This window comes from Salvelinus namaycush, mitochondrion, assembly GCF_016432855.1.
Source record: "Salvelinus namaycush strain NEFC_F16-146 mitochondrion, complete genome".
Classification (NCBI taxonomy): domain Eukaryota; kingdom Metazoa; phylum Chordata; class Actinopteri; order Salmoniformes; family Salmonidae; genus Salvelinus; species Salvelinus namaycush.
This window is the reverse complement of record NC_036392.1, coordinates 1-16,653: the sequence shown is the minus strand read 5'-3', so window position 1 is coordinate 16,653 and position 16,653 is coordinate 1. Positions and strand designations below refer to the sequence as shown.

Here is a 16,653-nt window from a genome sequence, read left to right as displayed (position 1 = left end):
AGTGGGCCATGGTGTCGGGGGGGGGGTTCCCAATAACCATCGGCACAGGCATTATAAGGTATTTTAGAATTAATGTATACTTTATTTATGAGAGCTGGCCTGTTGGGTGATGGTGCTTGGTGTTATAAAGTGCATTAAGTTTATTAATGTATATAAAAATATTAATGCTGATTTGAGACTTCCTGGTTTAGGGGTTTAACAGGAACATAAGGATCTTTCGGTGTAGGGGGGTAGGGGGGTTTACCGCGCGGAAGCCGGGGAGATATACAGGTATTTGTGAAGTGAATATTAGACCTTATGCACTTGATATCAAAATATGTGATTCTTTATAGAATATCATTTCACCATGATACATGGGTTCTCTGGAATTCAAGATCCAGTTCGACCTTGTTAGACTTCTTTGCTTGCACTTGTATATGCAAGCTGAAAGGAAAAAAAAAAAAGGAGAACCCTATGCATATAAGAGAACGCCCGGCTTGGTGGGTAACGGGCAATAAGATTGACACCATTAACCAGATGCTTTACATTCGGCTTTCAGGGGCTGGTTTCTTAAGGATAGCCCTTGACTTAGGAACCAAATGTCAGGAATAATTCACGAGATGTTACCCAATACGATATGTGCCCCTGACCATCAATAAGAGTATGCCTACTGATAAATCGTTGGTCGGTTCTTACTACATTAAGTAGGACTGATGCTGAAAGTTGGTGGGTAAAGACGGAGCCCGTGTTAGTTGGAGTTTTATTAATATAGCAATTACCTAGGTTAAGACAACCTAGTTGGTTATTATCACGTGTTTAGCTTATGTAAATCTTGGGTTTATGCTGATATATGAGGGCTTAAATTCACTTATGTTGATAATACATATGATGTACTACTCACCACCCAGATATTATATATGGGTAAATACATAATATGTAATATTATACATAGATGTATTATAACACTAATTTGTTGAGATACAACGTTCATTGTTGTACATATTAGGGGGGGCCAGAGGGTAGTTTAACTTAGAATCTTAGCTTTGGGAGTTAAGGGTGGGAGTTAAAATCTCCTCTCTCTGAGCACTAGGGAGGGTTTTAACCTCCGACTTCCGGATTACAAGACCGGCGCTCTGGCGCTGAGCTACTAGGGCAGGCTCATTCAAGGGCTTTATTTTCAGCCCAACCGGCTAGGGGGGCGAGGACTAGGAAGATGGTGAAGTAAATCACGGAGGCAACTTGGCCGATAATGATAAATGGGTGTTCTACAGGTATGCCTCCAATTCAGGTGAGGATAAGTATGTCTGCTACCAGGGTTCAGAATAAGAATTGAGTTAGTGGTCGAAAGGTTAGTCCGCGCTGTTTGGAGGTGTGGAGGATCGGGACAACTATGAGGACAAGGATTGAGAATAAAAGGGCGAGTACCCCTCCTAGTTTATTGGGGATAGATCGGAGAATCGCGTAGGCGAATAAGAAGTATCACTCGGGCTTGATGTGGGGTGGGGTAACTAGGGGGTTGGCTGGTGTGAAATTGTCTGGGTCTCCTAGGAGGTTAGGTGCGAAAAGAGCTAGGGTTGTTAGGCCAAGTAGTATAGCTACGAAGCCGAGGAGGTCTTTGTAAGAGAAGTAGGGGTGGAACGAGATTTTATCGGCGTCGGAGTTAATCCCTGCTGGGTTATTGGACCCGGTTTCATGTAGAAACAGAAGGTGAAGTACCGTGGCGGCTGCGATAACGAATGGGAATAGGAAGTGGAAGGCGAAAAATCGGGTCAGGGTGGCGTTGTCTACAGAAAATCCGCCTCAAATTCATTGTACAAGGGCACCTCCCACATAAGGGACGGCGGAGAGGAGGTTTGTAATCACAGTGGCTCCTCAGAAGGATATCTGTCCTCATGGAAGAACGTAGCCTACAAAGGCAGTCATTATAGTTAGAAGTAATAATACTACTCCAATATTTCAGGTTTCTTTATACAGGTATGATCCGTAGTAGAGTCCTCGGGCGATATGCATATAAATACAGATAAAGAAGAAAGATGCTCCGTTAGCGTGGATATTCCGGATGAGTCAGCCGTAACTTACATCTCGGCAGATATGGCACACAGAGGAGAAAGCTGTTGAAATATCGGAGGTATAGTGTATGGCTAGGAAGAGTCCGGTAAGAATTTGGGTGGCCAAACATAGGCCTAAGAGTGAACCAAAGTTTCATCAGACTGAGATATTAGAGGGGGCAGGGAGGTCGACTAGTGCGTCATTAGCAATTTTTAGGAGTGGGTGGGTTTTTCGGAGGTTGGCCATTAGGTTCTTGTAGTTGAATAACAACGGTGGTTTTTCAAGTCATTAGTTTCGGTTAAAGTCCGAGCAGGAATTATGACTTATCTTGTGTCTTTATTTCTTTTTGGGTTGGTTTTAGGGCTTGTGGCTGTTGCTTCTAACCCCGCTCCGTACTTTGCTGCCTTGGGGTTGGTTGTAGCGGCAGGCGTGGGATGCGGGGTTTTGGTTGGTCACGGGGGGTCTTTCTTATCATTGGTATTATTTTTGATTTATTTAGGAGGGATGCTCGTAGTGTTTGCTTATTCAGCGGCTTTGGCTGCTGAGCCTTTTCCTGAGTCTTGGGGGGACCGTTCGGTTTTAGGGTATGTAGTGGTATACACAGTGGGGGTAGTGTTGGTAGCGGGCTGATTTTGGGGCGGATGGTATGAAATCTCGTGGGTGGCGGTAGATGAGTTTAAGGAGTTTTCTGTTTTGCGGGGAGATACCAGTGGCGTGGCTTTAATATATTCTTACGGTGGCGGGATGTTAATTGCATGTGCGTGGGTGCTTCTATTGACACTTTTTGTGGTGTTGGAGTTAACTCGGGGGCTGAGTCGAGGGGCGCTTCGAGCAGTTTAGGTTAATGTGAGTAGAACGGCTAGAGCTGTTGAGAGGAAAAATAGAGTGAGGTATGTTTTAATTATGCCTTGTTGGATATTGCTTGTTGTTGTGACTATAGGTAGGTTAGTTGAGATAACTCCTTTTGGGCCGATTTTCTCAAATCATGTTTGATCTACTATCTGGCTGGCAATAGTTTGTCCTAGGGTTAAGTTTAGTTTTGGGGCCAATCGGTGGACTACGGCAGGAAAGAATCCTAGTATGTTTGAGAAGTTGTGGGTGATGAGGTTTGGCGTAGTTTTAAACTGTTTACTAGTTAGTGATGCAAGTTCTAATGCAATTAGAAGGCCTGAGATGGTAACTAGGAGGGCGGCCAATTTTAATGGAAGAGGCATGGTTATTACTGGGGTTTTGGAGGGCAGTAAATTTGAGGTAGTTAGAAGTCCTGCAATAATGCTTCCTCAGGCTAGTCGTTTGATGGGGTTGATGACGGAGGGGTTGTTTTCATTAATAGGGGCCACAGCTGTAAAGCGGGGGTGTCCTATAGAGACGAAGAAGATTACTCGGAGGCTGTAAACGGCAGTGAAAGAGGTGGCTAGTAAGGTAAGAGTGAGGGCTCAGGCGTTAAGGTGAGAGGTATTTAAGGCCTCAATAATAGCATCTTTGGAAAAGAATCCTGCTAAGAATGGAGTTCCAGTAAGTGCCAAGCTCCCAATTGTAAGGCAGGACGAAGTAAGGGGGGTGAGGTTATGTATGCCCCCTATTTTACGAATATCTTGTTCATCATTTAAGCTGTGAATGATTGAGCCGGAGCAGAGGAATAATATAGCTTTAAAGAATGCGTGGGTACAGATATGTAGGAAGGCTAATTGTGGCTGGTTAAGTCCGATGGTCACTATTATCAGTCCTAGTTGACTGGATGTAGAAAATGCGACGATTTTTTTGATGTCGTTTTGTGTTAGGGCGCAGGTAGCAGTAAACAAGGTGGTGAGGGCTCCTAGGCATAAGCAGGTGGTGAGGGCTGTTTGGTTATTTTCTATAAGAGGGTGGAGTCGAATTAAAAGAAAGATGCCCGCTACGACTATAGTGCTAGAGTGAAGTAGGGCAGATACCGGCGTAGGACCTTCTATCGCGGAAGGAAGTCACGGATGAAGTCCAAATTGCGCTGATTTACCGGTGGCGGCTAGAATGAGGCCTATGAGTGGGAGTGTAAGGTCAAGTCCTTTTGAAGAGGCAAATATTTGTTGAATTTCTCAGGAGTTAAGGTTTGTTGCGAATCATGCTATGCTTAGAATAAGTCCAATGTCTCCGACTCGGTTATAAATCACAGCTTGTATGGCAGCTGTATTAGCGTCAGCTCGGCCGTGTCATCATCCAATGAGGAGGAACGATATAATGCCAACTCCCTCTCAGCCGATAAATAGTTGGAATATGTTGTTGGCGGTTACTAAGATGATTATGGCAATTAGGAAGAGGAGGAGGTATTTAAAGAATCGGTTCATATTGGGGTCGGCATGCATGTATCAGGATGCAAATTCGAGAATGGATCAGGTTACGTAGAGGGCAATGGGGGTGAAAATAATGGAATAGTGGTCAAATTTAAAACTAAGGTTGATGTCGAAGGTTGTGGTGTTTATCCATTGTCAATTAGTAACAATTGTTTCGGTTCCTTGGTCTAGAAAAATAAAGAGGGGGAGTAGGCTTACTAGGAAAGCTATTTTGATGGCGGTTTTTACGTGAGTAAGGGCTCAGTTTTCATGTTGGGGGGTCGGGCTTAGGGTGGTGATAAGGGGGTAAGTTAGAAGTGCGAAGATAATTAAAAGGGTTGAGCTTAGGATGAGTGTAGTCGGGTGCATAGCTACTACTTGGATTTGCACCAAGAGTTTTTGGTTCCTAAGACCAACGGATGAGCTGTTATCCTTTAGAAGCACGAGTGAACCACGGAATTTAACCGAGGGGGTAGAAGATTAGCAGTCTCTAACATCAATAGATTTCTCTCGGTGAATAAGAGGACTTTAACCTCTGTCTTTAGAATCACAATCTAATGTTTTGGTTAAACTATATCTACAGAAACATCAACCTCATATAAGTTCCGGCTTCAGAATTAGGAGGACAATGGGGATGAGATGTAAAGTAATAAGTAGGTGTTCCCGGGTGTGGGTGGGTTCAAGGGCAATGATGTGGGAGGGCAGGGGCCCCCGTTGGGTTATTAAGAACAGATAAAGGGAGTAGCTTGCTGTAATTAATGTGCCTAGCCCCGTGAGAAGTAGGGTTCAATACGATCAGTTAAATATGGAAGTGATGATCATTAGTTCTCCTATCAGATTAGGGAGAGGTGGGAGAGCCAGATTAGCTAAACTAGCTACGAATCATCAAGTGGTTATTAGGGGGAGAACTATTTGTATTCCACGAGCTAAAAGTATAGTACGGCTGTGTGTGCGCTCATAACTAGTGTTGGCTAAGCAGAATAGTGCTGAGGAGGCGAGACCGTGTGCGATTATAAGGATAATTGCACCAGTGAACCCTCAGGGTGTTTGGATTATAATGCCCCCTGCTACTAATCCTATGTGGCCTACTGAAGAATATGCGATTAGTGATTTTAGGTCCGTTTGACGTAGGCAAATAGACCCAGTCATAATAATGCCTCAGAGGGCTAAAACAATAAAGGGGTAAGCCAGTTCCTTGGTTAGTGGGTCTAGCATAACTATTATGCGTATCATGCCGTAGCCCCCCAGTTTAAGGAGGACAGCTGCGAGGATTATAGATCCTGCGATTGGGGCTTCTACGTGTGCTTTTGGGAGTCAGAGGTGTACTCCGTACAGAGGTATTTTTACAAGAAAAGCTAAGAGACAGGCAGCTCATCATAATTTATCCCCTCATGTTAATAGGTGTAGGGGTTTTGTGTACTGGAGAGTAAATATAGATAGGGTCCCGCTGTCGTTTTGTAGGAGAAGTAGGGCTACGAGGAGTGGTAGGGAGCCTGCTAAGGTGTAGAATAAGAAGTAGGTGCCGGCGTTAAGGCGTTCTGTTTGATTTCCCCACCGGGTAATAATGATAAGGGTCGGGAGTAGGGTGGCTTCAAACATGATGTAAAATATGATGATCTCTGTGGCCCCGAATGCTAAGATTAGAAATGTTTGAAGGGAGACCAAAAGGGAGATGTAGGTCCGTTGGCGGTTTAGGGGTTCAGGAGAGATGTGATTTTGGCTAGCAAGGATTATAAGGGGCAATAATCAGCAGGTTAATACTAGCAGAGGTGTTGATAAGGGGTCGGTTGCTAGATAAAGGTTAGAGGAGGACCACCCGGTTTCTGATGATCATTTAAGTCAGGATAAACTTGCTAAGGCGATAATTAAACTTTGTGCGATTGATGTAGTTCATAGCCATTTTGCGGGGCTAAGTCAAATCGTTGGGATAAGCATGAGTGTAGGGATCAGGATTTTTAACATTGGAGGAGATTTAGGCTTTGGAGGCGGTCCGTGCCGTGAGTTCGTGCAGTTGCTACCAGTAGGGCTAGGCCTGCGCTGGCTTCACAGGCTGAAAATGCTAGCAGAAGTATGGGAGCCACTGAGTAGCCAGTTGCTTCTATCTGGAGGGCCCATAGGGATAGGGCAATAAATAGAGATAATATTATACCTTCTAAACATAGAAGGGCTGAGAGAAGATGGGTGCGGTGAAATGCGAGTCCTATAAGCCCTAGGATAAAGGCTGAGGTAAAGCTGAAGTGTACTGGTGTCATAAGGCGGTCATGGACTTAAACCATGGTCTTTTGAGCCGAAATCAAGGGTCTTGTTTTGGACTAACTGCCTATTCGGCTCATTCTAAGCCCCCCTGGGTTCACTCATAGATTAGGCCTAGAGTAAGGAGGGCAAGCACGGCAGTGGATCAGGCAAGTGTAAAGGCTGGGGTGGTGAGTTGATCTCCCCAGGGCAATGGAAGGAGGAGGGCAATTTCCAGGTCAAATAGGAGGAACAGGATGGCGATTAGGAAGAAGCGTAGGGAAAAGGGCAGGCGAGCGGACCCTAGGGGGTCAAATCCACATTCGTAGGGGGAGAGTTTTTCTGCGTCTGGGGAAATTTGTGGTAATCAGAAAGAAATAGTGGCTAGTACTGCGGACAATGTGGTGGTAATAGCAAGGATTGTTGTAATCAAGTTCATTATCTTTCCTTGGGTTTTAACCAAGACCGGGTGATTGGAAGTCACTTATACGTATTAATACTAGAAAGATTATGATCCTCATCAGTAAATAGAGACGTATAGGAATAGTCATACGACGTCTACAAAGTGTCAATATCAGGCGGCAGCTTCAAAGCCGAAGTGATGTTCAGATGTAAAATGGTATTGAATTTGTCGTAGGAGGCAGATGGCCAGAAAGGTAGAGCCAATAATTACATGTAGGCCGTGGAATCCTGTGGCGACAAAGAAAGTAGAGCCGTATACGCCGTCAGCGATTGTAAAGGGGGCTTCGTAATATTCTATACCTTGAAGGAAAGTGAAGTAGAATCCTAATAAGATAGTGAGAGTAAGAGCTTGAACGGTTTGTTTTCGCTCCCCTTCTATAATGCTATGGTGGGCTCATGTAACGGTAACACCAGATGCTAGAAGGACTGCAGTATTTAGAAGTGGGACTTCAAATGGGTCAAGAGTAATAATGCCTGTGGGGGGCCAGCAGCCCCCTAACTCAGGCGAGGGGGCTAAACTAGAGTGGTAGAAAGCTCAGAAGAAGCCCAAGAAAAAGAATACTTCGGAGGTAATAAATAAGATTATGCCGTATCGTAGTCCTTTTTGAACCGGGGGTGTGTGGTGCCCCTGGAAGGTACCTTCTCGGATAATGTCTCGTCATCATTGATATATGGTAAGAAGTAATAGAATATTTCCCATGGCGAGTAGTGTAAGTGAGTGGAAGTGGAATCAGACTGCAGTGCCTGATGTAAGTAAAAGGGCGGCAATTGCGCCGGTTAGAGGTCAGGGGCTTGGGTCAACCATGTGGTATGCGTGTGCTTGGTGTGCCATTAGACGTTTTCTTGTAAATAAAGGCTTAGTAGTAGAACAAAGACATAGGCTTGGATTATAGCAACGGCAATTTCAAGAAGGGTAAGTAAGAACAGGACAATAGAGGTTAAGATCGCTACTGTGGGTATGAGGGGTAGGAGGACGAAGGCTGCTGTGGCGATCAGTTGAATAAGAAGGTGGCCTGCCGTGAGATTGGCTGTAAGTCGTACACCAAGGGCGAGGGGGCGGATAAAAAGGCTAATTGTTTCGATAATAATAAGCACCGGGATTAAAGGGACGGGGGTTCCTTCGGGCAAGAGGTGACCTAGGGCAGCGGTGGGTTGGTTCCGCATGCCAATAATTACTGTCGCTAGTCATAGTGGTACTGCAAGGCCTATATTTAGAGAGAGCTGTGTGGTGGGGGTGAATGTATATGGAAGTAGGCCCAGTATATTTAGGGTAATAAGGAATAGTATTAGGGAGGTTAGTAGAACTGCTCATTTATGGCCCCCTAAGTTGAGGGGCAAAAGAAGTTGCTGAGTAAATCGGTTGATGAACCATCCTTGTAGAGTGATTAGACGATTGTTTAGTCAACGGGCGGAGGGGGTGGGGAATAGAATTCAGGGAATGGTTAGTGCCACGGCAATAAGTGGGATGCCTAGATATGTGGGGCTCATAAACTGGTCGAAGAAGCTTAGTGTCATGGTCAGTTTCAGGGTTCAGGTTTAGTTTTTTCAGTGCTTTGTGAAGTAGGCTCATTTGTGAAGGTGTGGCCTAGGACTTTGGGGGGAATAACAGTTAGGAAAACCAGTCATGAGAATACTAAAATAGCAAATCAGGGGGCGGGGTTGAGTTGGGGCATGTCACTAGGGGCGGTTGGGGGCCACCAATCTTTAGCTTAAAAGGCTAACGCTATTCCCGGTTTAGCTTCTTAGTGAGGCATCTTCAAGTATTACAGTGGATCATTTCTCGAAGTGTTCGAGTGGCACTGCTTCAACAACGATGGGCATGAAGCTGTGGTTTGCCCCGCAGATTTCAGAACACTGTCCGTAGAATACTCCAGGTCGAGAGGCAATAAAGGCTGTTTGGTTTAATCGTCCTGGGACTGCGTCTATTTTAACACCAAGGGATGGGACGGCTCAGGAGTGAAGGACGTCTTCAGCCGAGACGAGAACTCGGATTGGGGATTCTACAGGGATAACTATTCGGTGGTCTGTTTCTAGGAGGCGAAATTGGCCGGGCACTAAATCTTGGGTGGGGACTATATAAGAGTCAAAGCCTAAGTCTTCGTAGTCGGTGTACTCGTAGCTTCAATATCATTGGTGGCCCATTGCTTTAATAGTAAGATGCGGGTCATTAATTTCGTCCATGAGATACAGGATCCGGAGGGAGGGGAGAGCGATAAGAATAAGGATAACTGCTGGGAGGACGGTTCAAACAATCTCGATTTCTTGAGAATCAAGGATATACTTGTTAGTGAGTTTGGTAGAGACTATTGCTACGATGATATAAAGCACTAGTGTGCTGATAAGAAGAACAATCATAAGAGCGTGGTCATGGAAATGAAGAAGTTCTTCTATTACAGGGGAGGCCGCGTCTTGGAATCCTAGTTGTGAGGGATGTGCCATTATAGCTAAGTGCTTAAGACACGCGGGGTTTTAACCCACAATTTTGCCTTGACAAGGCAATGTAATAGACTAGTTTTACTAGTGTCTTATGGAAGAAAGTGGCAGAGTGGTTATGCGGTTGGCTTGAAACCATCACATGGGGGTTCAATTCCTCCCTTTCTCGTTAGTTTGCTTGTACTTGGACAAATGCGGGTTCTTCAAATGTGTGGTAGGGTGGGGGACATCCATGCAGTCACTCTACGTTTGTTGAAGTTATTTCGATTGACGCTACTTCTCGTTTGGCGGCAAAAGCCTCTCAAAGAATAAACAGGAATATAATTACAGCTACTAAGGAGATAAGAGACCCGATTGAGGACACAGTGTTTCATAGTGTGTAGGCGTCCGGGTAGTCAGAGTACCGTCGGGGCATTCCTGCGAGGCCTAGGAAATGCTGCGGGAAAAAGGTTAAATTTACACCGATAAATATAATTCCAAAGTGGATTTTAGTTCATGTGCTGTGGAGGGTATACCCCGTAAATAGTGGGAATCAGTGTACGAAAGCACCTATAATGGCAAAGACAGCTCCTATAGATAATACATAGTGAAAGTGGGCGACTACATAATAAGTGTCGTGGAGAACAATGTCTAATGAGGAATTAGCAAGGACAATGCCCGTGAGTCCCCCGACCGTAAATAGGAAAATAAACCCCAGGGCTCAAAGAAGCGGTGTTTCTCATTTAATTGAGCCGCCGTGTAGTGTGGCTAGTCAGCTAAATACTTTTACTCCGGTGGGGATGGCGATGATTATGGTGGCAGATGTAAAGTAGGCACGAGTGTCTACATCCATTCCGACAGTAAACATATGGTGGGCCCAAACGATGAATCCCAGGAGTCCGATGGCTATTATAGCTCAGACTATTCCTATATACCCGAAGGGCTCTTTTTTACCGGAGTAGTATGCAACGATATGGGAAATCATACCAAATCCCGGGAGAATAAGAATATAGACCTCCGGGTGGCCAAAGAATCAAAAGAGGTGCTGGTATAAAATTGGGTCCCCTCCGCCTGCCGGGTCAAAGAAAGTGGTGTTTAGATTTCGGTCCGTGAGTAATATAGTAATGCCTGCTGCTAGTACGGGGAGGGAAAGTAATAAAAGGACAGCAGTAACTAACACAGCTCAAACAAAAAGCGGGGTTTGATATTGAGAAATAGCTGGGGGCTTCATGTTAATAATGGTTGTGATAAAGTTAATGGCCCCTAAAATTGAGGAAATGCCAGCTAAATGAAGAGAGAAGATAGTTAAATCAACGGAGGCCCCTGCGTGGGCGAGGTTCCCGGCTAGAGGGGGGTAGACTGTTCATCCCGTACCGGCGCCGGCTTCAACCCCGGACGAAGCCAGGAGAAGGAGAAAGGACGGTGGGAGGAGTCAGAAGCTTATGTTATTTATTCGAGGGAATGCTATGTCTGGGGCCCCGATTATTAGAGGAATTAATCAGTTTCCAAAGCCTCCAATCATAATTGGTATGACTATAAAGAAAATCATAACGAAGGCATGGGCTGTTACGATTACGTTATAGATTTGGTCATCCCCTAGAAGAGCTCCGGGTTGGCTTAACTCTGCCCGAATCAAGAGGCTAAGGGCGGTGCCGACTATTCCGGCTCAGGCACCAAATACTAAATAAAGGGTGCCAATGTCTTTGTGGTTGGTTGAGAAAAATCATCGTGTGATTGCCACAGGTAGGGTGGCTGAGCGTTTAAGCGGTGGATTGTAGCTCCATGAACAGAGGTTTAAATCCTCTCCTTATCAAGCCCTGTGGTGAACCACACGTTAGATTGCAAATCTAAAGAAGTAGGCTTATAGCCTGCCGGGGCTTTCCCCCGCCTCGCTCCCCCCGGACGGCGGGGGAAAGTAGATGGATGCTCGCTGGATAGAGCGCTTAGCTGTTAACTAAGAATTTGTAGGATCGAGGCCTTCCCACCTAGAAAGGCTTTAGCTTAATTAAAGTGTCTGGGTTGCATTCAGAAGATGTGGGATAAAGTCCTGCAAGTTTTAACAAGGGCTGGGAGATTTTCACTCCCGCTTAGAGCTTTGAAGGCTCTTGGTCTTAATGCTATCCTAAGCCCTTTTACAAGGTTAACATTGCAGTTACAGCTGGAGTGAGGGGAAGTAGGGCCAGGGCTATAATAGTAACAATTGAAAGGGGTAGGGTAATGATAGTAAAGTCAAGGCGTCATGGGGCTGCAGCAGTTAAGGTATTGGGGTAAATAGTGAGGGCTATGGCATAACAGAGGCGTAGGTAAAAGTAGAGACTAAGGAGGGCTGTTATGGCAGCTAGTGTGGCAGATAGTGGAAGTTCTTGTTTTGTGAGTTCTTGTAAAATAAGTCATTTAGGTATAAATCCGGAGAGAGGAGGGAGGCCTCCCAGGGATAGAAGCACTAGAGCGGTTAGTGGGGCGAGAGCAGGGGATTTAGTTCATGAAGTTGCTAGAGTGTTGATAGTTAAAGAGTTGTTGGTTTTTAGTGCAAGGAATGCTGAAGATGTTATGATGATATACAGGAAAAGGCTGAGGAGTGTCAGGGAAGGTGCGAATTGTAAAATTAGCACTATCCACCCTAGGTGGGCAATTGAAGAGTATGCTAAAATTTTACGTAGTTGGGTTTGGTTAAGTCCCCCTCATCCCCCCACGAGCATTGATAGAAGGCCTAATGCGATAATTAAGGAAGAGTCAATGGCGGGGGCTACTTGAATTATAAGTGCGAAAGGTGCCAGTTTTTGTCATGTAGACAGGATAAGCCCTGTAGTAAGTTCAAGTCCTTGAAGAACTTCTGGAAGTCAGAAGTGAACGGGCGCTAGCCCAAGTTTAAGTGCAAGGGCCAGTATTGCTGTTGTAGTCGCCAGGGGGTGGGATAGCTGGTGAATTTCTCATTCTCCTACTAGTCAGGCATTGGTAGTGCTAGCAAACAGGATCATTGCTGCGGCGGTCGCTTGCGTTAAAAAATATTTGGTAGTAGCTTCAATTGCTCGAGGGTGATGTTGTTGTGCCATGATCGGAATAATAGCGAGTGTATTGATTTCTAGACCTATTCATGCGAGAAGCCAATGTGAGCTGGCGAAGGTGAGGACTGTGCCTAAACCTAGGCTAGAAAGTAAGATGATAAGTACGTAGGGGTTCATTAGTAAGGGAAGGATTTTAACCAACATATTTGGGGTATGGGCCCGAAAGCTTAATTAGCTGACCTTACTAGAAAGTGGTGTAGTGGAAGCACCAAGAGTTTTGATCTCTTGAGGATGGGTTCGAATCCCTTCTCTCTAGAATTGAGGGGACTTGAACCCCTATCAGCCACGCTATCAAGGTGGTCCTTAAGCATTCAGGCACAATTCTTTGGAATTAAAGTTGGGGAGGGAGGCCGGCCAGTGCAATAGGAAGCGCGAGGTGTCATAGGACAAGTGCTAGGGTTAATGGAAGGAAGCTTTTTCAAACTAGATGTATAAGTTGGTCGTACCGAAATCGTGGGTAGGAAGCTCGTACTCACAAAAACACAACGGAGAGTAGGGCAGCCTTCGTTATCAGGTTTATGGCTGTTAATTCAGGGAAAGCGGGGATGTGGGATGCGCCTAGAAATAGGACGGTTGAAAGTGTATTTATTAGAAGAATATTAGCGTATTCAGCCAGGAAGAAGAGGGCGAATGGTCCTCCAGCGTATTCTACGTTGAATCCTGAAACTAATTCTGATTCTCCTTCTGTGAGGTCAAAAGGTGCACGGTTTGTTTCAGCCAAGGTAGAAATGTACCATATGGCGGCAAGGGGTCAGGCTGGTACGAGTAGTCAGATGCTTTCTTGAGCTACGTTGAAGGTTTGGAGTGTAAATCCTCCTGTGAAGATAATTACGCTAAGTAAGATTAGGCCTAGGCTGACTTCGTAGGAGATGGTTTGCGCTACTGCTCGTAGGGCTCCAATTAAGGCATATTTGGAGTTTGAAGCTCATCCAGAGCCCAAGATAGAATACACGGCAAGGCTAGAAAGTGCGAGGACAAACAGTACTCCCAGGTTTAGGTCTGTAATAGGGTAGGGGATGGGTATAGGGGCTCATAGGGTAAGTGCAAGTGTGAGGGCAAGTATAGGTGTAGCGAGAAATAGGAATGGGGAAGAGGTGGAGGGTCGAACCGGTTCTTTAATAAAGAGTTTTAGGCCGTCCGCGATAGGTTGAAGTAATCCATACGGGCCAACGATGTTGGGTCCTTTCCGAAGTTGCATATACCCAAGGACTTTTCGTTCGAGTAGGGTTAGGAAGGCAACTGCTAATAGAACAGGCACGATGTACGCAAGTGGATTAATAACGTGGGTAATTAGGGTGGTGATCATAGCTAAGGAGAGGGTTTGAACCTCTGAGAAAAAGGGCTTAGGCCTCTCGCAATTACCGGGCTCTGCCACTTTAGCGCGCCGTTCTTTTTGGCAATCTCGGTGTGCCCCCTTGTCTGTTTTAGTTGCCTTCATCAGGTGGGGGTGGGGCGTGCCTTAAGCATGGGCCCCTTCTTTCCGGTCCTTTCGTACTAGGAAACATCACTTCATAGATAGAAACTGACCTGGATTACTCCGGTCTGAACTCAGATCACGTAGGACTTTAATCGTTGAACAAACGAACCCTTAATAGCGGCTGCACCATTAGGATGTCCTGATCCAACATCGAGGTCGTAAACCCCCTCGTCGATAGGGACTCTGGGAGAGGATTGCGCTGTTATCCCTAGGGTAACTCGGTCCGTTGATCGGCGTTCGCCGGATCATTTTTGGTCAGAAATTCTGGTGCTTAGAGCTGTAGCTCTCGGCTGTGGGGGCAGTGCCCCCAGTCCACATGGGGGCTTTATTTTCCCCCGCGGTCGCCCCAACCAAAGACATATGGGCTAGGGGTCACTGCGTTTCTACTTGTTAATTTAAGCTTACTTGACGTGATCTGCCTGGTGTCTAAAGCTCCATAGGGTCTTCTCGTCTTATGTACTTATGTCCGCTTCTGCACGGGCAGATCAATTTCATTGACTTGGGAGAGGAGACAGCTAAGCCCTCGTGATGCCATTCATACAGGTCTTCATTTAAAAGACAAGTGATTGCGCTACCTTCGCACGGTCAAAATACCGCGGCCGTTAAACCCATAGTCACAGGGCAGGCGGGACCTCTTATGCTTTGATTTGCAAGAGGCGATGTTTTTGGTAAACAGGCGAGGCTTGTGTTTGCCGAGTTCCTTCTCTTCCTTTGGGTCTTTCCCTGTGGGCACTCCTGTGTGGGGTTAACGATTAGTTGTGTAGGTTTTTCTCGGTGTTTGTTCTGGCCTACAGTTCCCTCTTGGCTTGGGTTCGTTATTTGTCGGTGGGGGGTCCGGTCCGACTTACACATGTGCTGGGAGAGAGTTATTCTCTCTTATTACTCATTCTAGCATAATCTCTTCCATGGGGGCATGGAGCGGCTTAGTACGGTTAGGGGGGTGGGATTTCTTATCAGGATAAGAGGTTTATATCTGTCTGAGCTTTAACGCTTTCTGTGCAGGTGGCTGCTCTTAGGCCCACTGTAACAGGTTACCTTGTTAATTATGATCCTTAGCCGCCTGTAAAGGTTGTGTCCTTGTTCAAAGGAGCTGTACCTCCTTTGATTAACTCTCTTGGCTTCTTTGGGACAAGGTTAGTTTTACCTTGGGGTCTTAAGAAAGCCAGGGGGCTGAACTTCTATTCATTTCCTAAGCAACCAGCTATAACTAGGCTCGATAGGTTTATCACCTCTACTCGGGGCTCGTCCCACTCTTTTGCCACAGAGACGGGTTGGCCCTATAATAGGCTGTCCCGGAGTAGCTCGTCTAGTTTCGGGGGCCTGAACTAAAGTTCTCTTTGCTCTGGTTTGCTGGCTAAATCATGATGCAAAAGGTACGAGATTTAATCTCTGCTTTTCTAGGCTTAAATGGGTTGTTTCAGTTCTCTTTCAGCTTTCCCTTGCGGTACTTTTTCTGTTGCTCAATTATTTCCTTTTCTGTCGCCCGTACTAAGGTGGAAAAATGGTTTGTTGACTTAATTTTAAGTTTTGTGGGGTTATATATGTTGTGGTGTTAGACCAAATATGTTGGCTAGCTAGTCAGCTCAGGGTGACCCGATTTGCACGGATGTCTTCTCGGTGTAAGGGAGGTGCTTTCCTATTTTAGCTACACTCTGGTTATTCCAAGCGCACCTTCCGGTACACTTACCATGTTACGACTTGCCTCCCCTTTGTTCGGTTAACTTCTTAGTTAGAAGGATAAATTAAACTTGGGGAGAGTGACGGGCGGTGTGTGCGCGCCTCAGAGCCAGTTTCAAGAGAACTCTCTGTTTTCTGTTTACTGCTAAATCCACCTTCGGACGTTGGTTTCACAACGTGGTTCGTAGTGCTCTAATTTAGAGAATGTAGCCCATTTCTTCCCACCCCATGCGCTACACCTCGACCTGACGTTTTGGGTTTTGCCCATTTTGCTTACTATAGGGCCTTCACAGGGTAAGCTGACGACGGTGGTATATAGGCGGGGAAAACAAGAGGTGGTGAGGTTGAACGGGGGTTATCGGTTCTAGAACAGGCTCCTCTAGGTGGGTCTGAGGCACCGCCAAGTCCTTTGGGTTTTAAGCTGGCGCTTGTAGTTCCCTGGCGGATATCAGTTGTATCTTTCTATCAAAGTTTACGGCTAGGCATAGTGGGGTATCTAATCCCAGTTTGTGTCGTAGCTGTCGTGGATTCGGGTACAATTAAAGCTGCTTTCGCAGTAGGTCTTCGTGCCCCCAGGTGCGTATGACGGCTGAGGGGGTGTTCGGCTTTATTAAACATTTTTCCGTAACCACTCTTTACGCCGGTAGTTATCAACTAGGGCCTCTCGTATAACCGCGGTGGCTGGCACGAGTTTTACCGGCCCTCTTAACCTTAACTAAGTCAAGCTTTCGCTTATGGCTTAATATCTATCACTGCTGAGTTTCCTTGGGGGTGTGGCTTAGCAAGGCGTCTTGGGCTGCCTGAGGCGCGCCTGATGCCGGCTCCTCGTCCCCGGGCAGGGGATTAAGGGCATCCTCACAGGAATGCGGAGACTTGCATGTGTAAGTTCAGTTAAAGCTGATAGTAAAGTCAGGACCAAGCCTTTGTGCCTGCGGGACTTTTTAGGGTCCATCTTAACAGCTTCAGTGTTATGCTTTAATTAAGCTACGCCAGC

General features: G+C 46.0%; 13 protein-coding genes and 24 non-coding genes across 37 annotated transcripts, besides 1 other annotated feature; 8 read left to right on the top strand and 29 right to left on the bottom strand. All coding sequences in view use genetic code 2, as the record gives it.

Annotated features, from left to right (window-relative positions):
• Nucleotides 1-992: a D loop (control region).
• On the top strand, nt 993-1,062 carry CXG42_mgt22. The gene has a single exon. It is a non-coding gene; the product is annotated as a tRNA-Pro (tRNA).
• CXG42_mgt21 lies at nt 1,062-1,133 on the bottom strand. The gene has a single exon. It is a non-coding gene; the product is annotated as a tRNA-Thr (tRNA).
• CYTB (cytochrome b) lies at nt 1,134-2,274 on the bottom strand. The gene has a single exon. A coding segment is annotated over exon 1 (1,141 nt).
• Nucleotides 2,275-2,278: 4 nt separating this feature from the next.
• On the top strand, nt 2,279-2,346 carry CXG42_mgt20. Its single transcript has one exon. It is a non-coding gene; the product is annotated as a tRNA-Glu (tRNA).
• On the top strand, nt 2,347-2,868 carry ND6 (NADH dehydrogenase subunit 6). The gene has a single exon. It carries the CDS (start codon nt 2,347-2,349, stop codon nt 2,866-2,868), a length of 522 nt encoding a protein of 173 aa, YP_009444738.1.
• Nucleotides 2,865-4,703, bottom strand: ND5 (NADH dehydrogenase subunit 5). The gene has a single exon. The coding sequence runs from the start codon at nt 4,701-4,703 to the stop codon at nt 2,865-2,867; it is 1,839 nt and encodes a 612-aa protein (YP_009444737.1).
• On the bottom strand, nt 4,704-4,776 carry CXG42_mgt19. Its single transcript has one exon. It is a non-coding gene; the product is annotated as a tRNA-Leu (tRNA).
• Nucleotide 4,777: 1 nt separating this feature from the next.
• CXG42_mgt18 lies at nt 4,778-4,846 on the bottom strand. The gene has a single exon. It is a non-coding gene; the product is annotated as a tRNA-Ser (tRNA).
• CXG42_mgt17 lies at nt 4,847-4,915 on the bottom strand. The gene has a single exon. It is a non-coding gene; the product is annotated as a tRNA-His (tRNA).
• Nucleotides 4,916-6,296, bottom strand: ND4 (NADH dehydrogenase subunit 4). Its single transcript has one exon. A coding segment is annotated over exon 1 (1,381 nt).
• Nucleotides 6,290-6,586, bottom strand: ND4L (NADH dehydrogenase subunit 4L). The gene has a single exon. It carries the CDS (start codon nt 6,584-6,586, stop codon nt 6,290-6,292), a length of 297 nt encoding a protein of 98 aa, YP_009444735.1.
• CXG42_mgt16 lies at nt 6,587-6,655 on the bottom strand. The gene has a single exon. It is a non-coding gene; the product is annotated as a tRNA-Arg (tRNA).
• Nucleotides 6,656-7,005, bottom strand: ND3 (NADH dehydrogenase subunit 3). The gene has a single exon. A coding segment is annotated over exon 1 (350 nt).
• Nucleotides 7,006-7,075, bottom strand: CXG42_mgt15. The gene has a single exon. It is a non-coding gene; the product is annotated as a tRNA-Gly (tRNA).
• COX3 (cytochrome c oxidase subunit III) lies at nt 7,076-7,860 on the bottom strand. The gene has a single exon. A coding segment is annotated over exon 1 (785 nt).
• On the bottom strand, nt 7,860-8,543 carry ATP6 (ATP synthase F0 subunit 6). The gene has a single exon. It carries the CDS (start codon nt 8,541-8,543, stop codon nt 7,860-7,862), a length of 684 nt encoding a protein of 227 aa, YP_009444732.1.
• ATP8 (ATP synthase F0 subunit 8) lies at nt 8,534-8,701 on the bottom strand. The gene has a single exon. It carries the CDS (start codon nt 8,699-8,701, stop codon nt 8,534-8,536), a length of 168 nt encoding a protein of 55 aa, YP_009444731.1.
• A 1-nt stretch (nt 8,702) lies between these two features.
• Nucleotides 8,703-8,776, bottom strand: CXG42_mgt14. Its single transcript has one exon. It is a non-coding gene; the product is annotated as a tRNA-Lys (tRNA).
• COX2 (cytochrome c oxidase subunit II) lies at nt 8,777-9,467 on the bottom strand. Its single transcript has one exon. A coding segment is annotated over exon 1 (691 nt).
• Nucleotides 9,468-9,481: 14 nt separating this feature from the next.
• On the bottom strand, nt 9,482-9,555 carry CXG42_mgt13. Its single transcript has one exon. It is a non-coding gene; the product is annotated as a tRNA-Asp (tRNA).
• A 4-nt stretch (nt 9,556-9,559) lies between these two features.
• Nucleotides 9,560-9,630, top strand: CXG42_mgt12. Its single transcript has one exon. It is a non-coding gene; the product is annotated as a tRNA-Ser (tRNA).
• On the bottom strand, nt 9,631-11,181 carry COX1 (cytochrome c oxidase subunit I). The gene has a single exon. The coding sequence runs from the start codon at nt 11,179-11,181 to the stop codon at nt 9,631-9,633; it is 1,551 nt and encodes a 516-aa protein (YP_009444729.1).
• A 1-nt stretch (nt 11,182) lies between these two features.
• On the bottom strand, nt 11,183-11,253 carry CXG42_mgt11. The gene has a single exon. It is a non-coding gene; the product is annotated as a tRNA-Tyr (tRNA).
• Nucleotides 11,254-11,320, top strand: CXG42_mgt10. The gene has a single exon. It is a non-coding gene; the product is annotated as a tRNA-Cys (tRNA).
• A 36-nt stretch (nt 11,321-11,356) lies between these two features.
• Nucleotides 11,357-11,429, top strand: CXG42_mgt09. The gene has a single exon. It is a non-coding gene; the product is annotated as a tRNA-Asn (tRNA).
• Nucleotide 11,430: 1 nt separating this feature from the next.
• CXG42_mgt08 lies at nt 11,431-11,499 on the top strand. Its single transcript has one exon. It is a non-coding gene; the product is annotated as a tRNA-Ala (tRNA).
• A 2-nt stretch (nt 11,500-11,501) lies between these two features.
• Nucleotides 11,502-11,571, bottom strand: CXG42_mgt07. Its single transcript has one exon. It is a non-coding gene; the product is annotated as a tRNA-Trp (tRNA).
• A 1-nt stretch (nt 11,572) lies between these two features.
• On the bottom strand, nt 11,573-12,622 carry ND2 (NADH dehydrogenase subunit 2). Its single transcript has one exon. It carries the CDS (start codon nt 12,620-12,622, stop codon nt 11,573-11,575), a length of 1,050 nt encoding a protein of 349 aa, YP_009444728.1.
• CXG42_mgt06 lies at nt 12,623-12,691 on the bottom strand. Its single transcript has one exon. It is a non-coding gene; the product is annotated as a tRNA-Met (tRNA).
• CXG42_mgt05 lies at nt 12,691-12,761 on the top strand. The gene has a single exon. It is a non-coding gene; the product is annotated as a tRNA-Gln (tRNA).
• CXG42_mgt04 lies at nt 12,759-12,830 on the bottom strand. Its single transcript has one exon. It is a non-coding gene; the product is annotated as a tRNA-Ile (tRNA).
• A 6-nt stretch (nt 12,831-12,836) lies between these two features.
• On the bottom strand, nt 12,837-13,811 carry ND1 (NADH dehydrogenase subunit 1). The gene has a single exon. The coding sequence runs from the start codon at nt 13,809-13,811 to the stop codon at nt 12,837-12,839; it is 975 nt and encodes a 324-aa protein (YP_009444727.1).
• Nucleotides 13,812-13,876, bottom strand: CXG42_mgt03. The gene has a single exon. It is a non-coding gene; the product is annotated as a tRNA-Leu (tRNA).
• CXG42_mgr01 lies at nt 13,877-15,565 on the bottom strand. Its single transcript has one exon. It is a non-coding gene; the product is annotated as a 16S ribosomal RNA (ribosomal RNA).
• Nucleotides 15,566-15,637, bottom strand: CXG42_mgt02. The gene has a single exon. It is a non-coding gene; the product is annotated as a tRNA-Val (tRNA).
• Nucleotides 15,638-16,585, bottom strand: CXG42_mgr02. Its single transcript has one exon. It is a non-coding gene; the product is annotated as a 12S ribosomal RNA (ribosomal RNA).
• CXG42_mgt01 lies at nt 16,586-16,653 on the bottom strand. Its single transcript has one exon. It is a non-coding gene; the product is annotated as a tRNA-Phe (tRNA).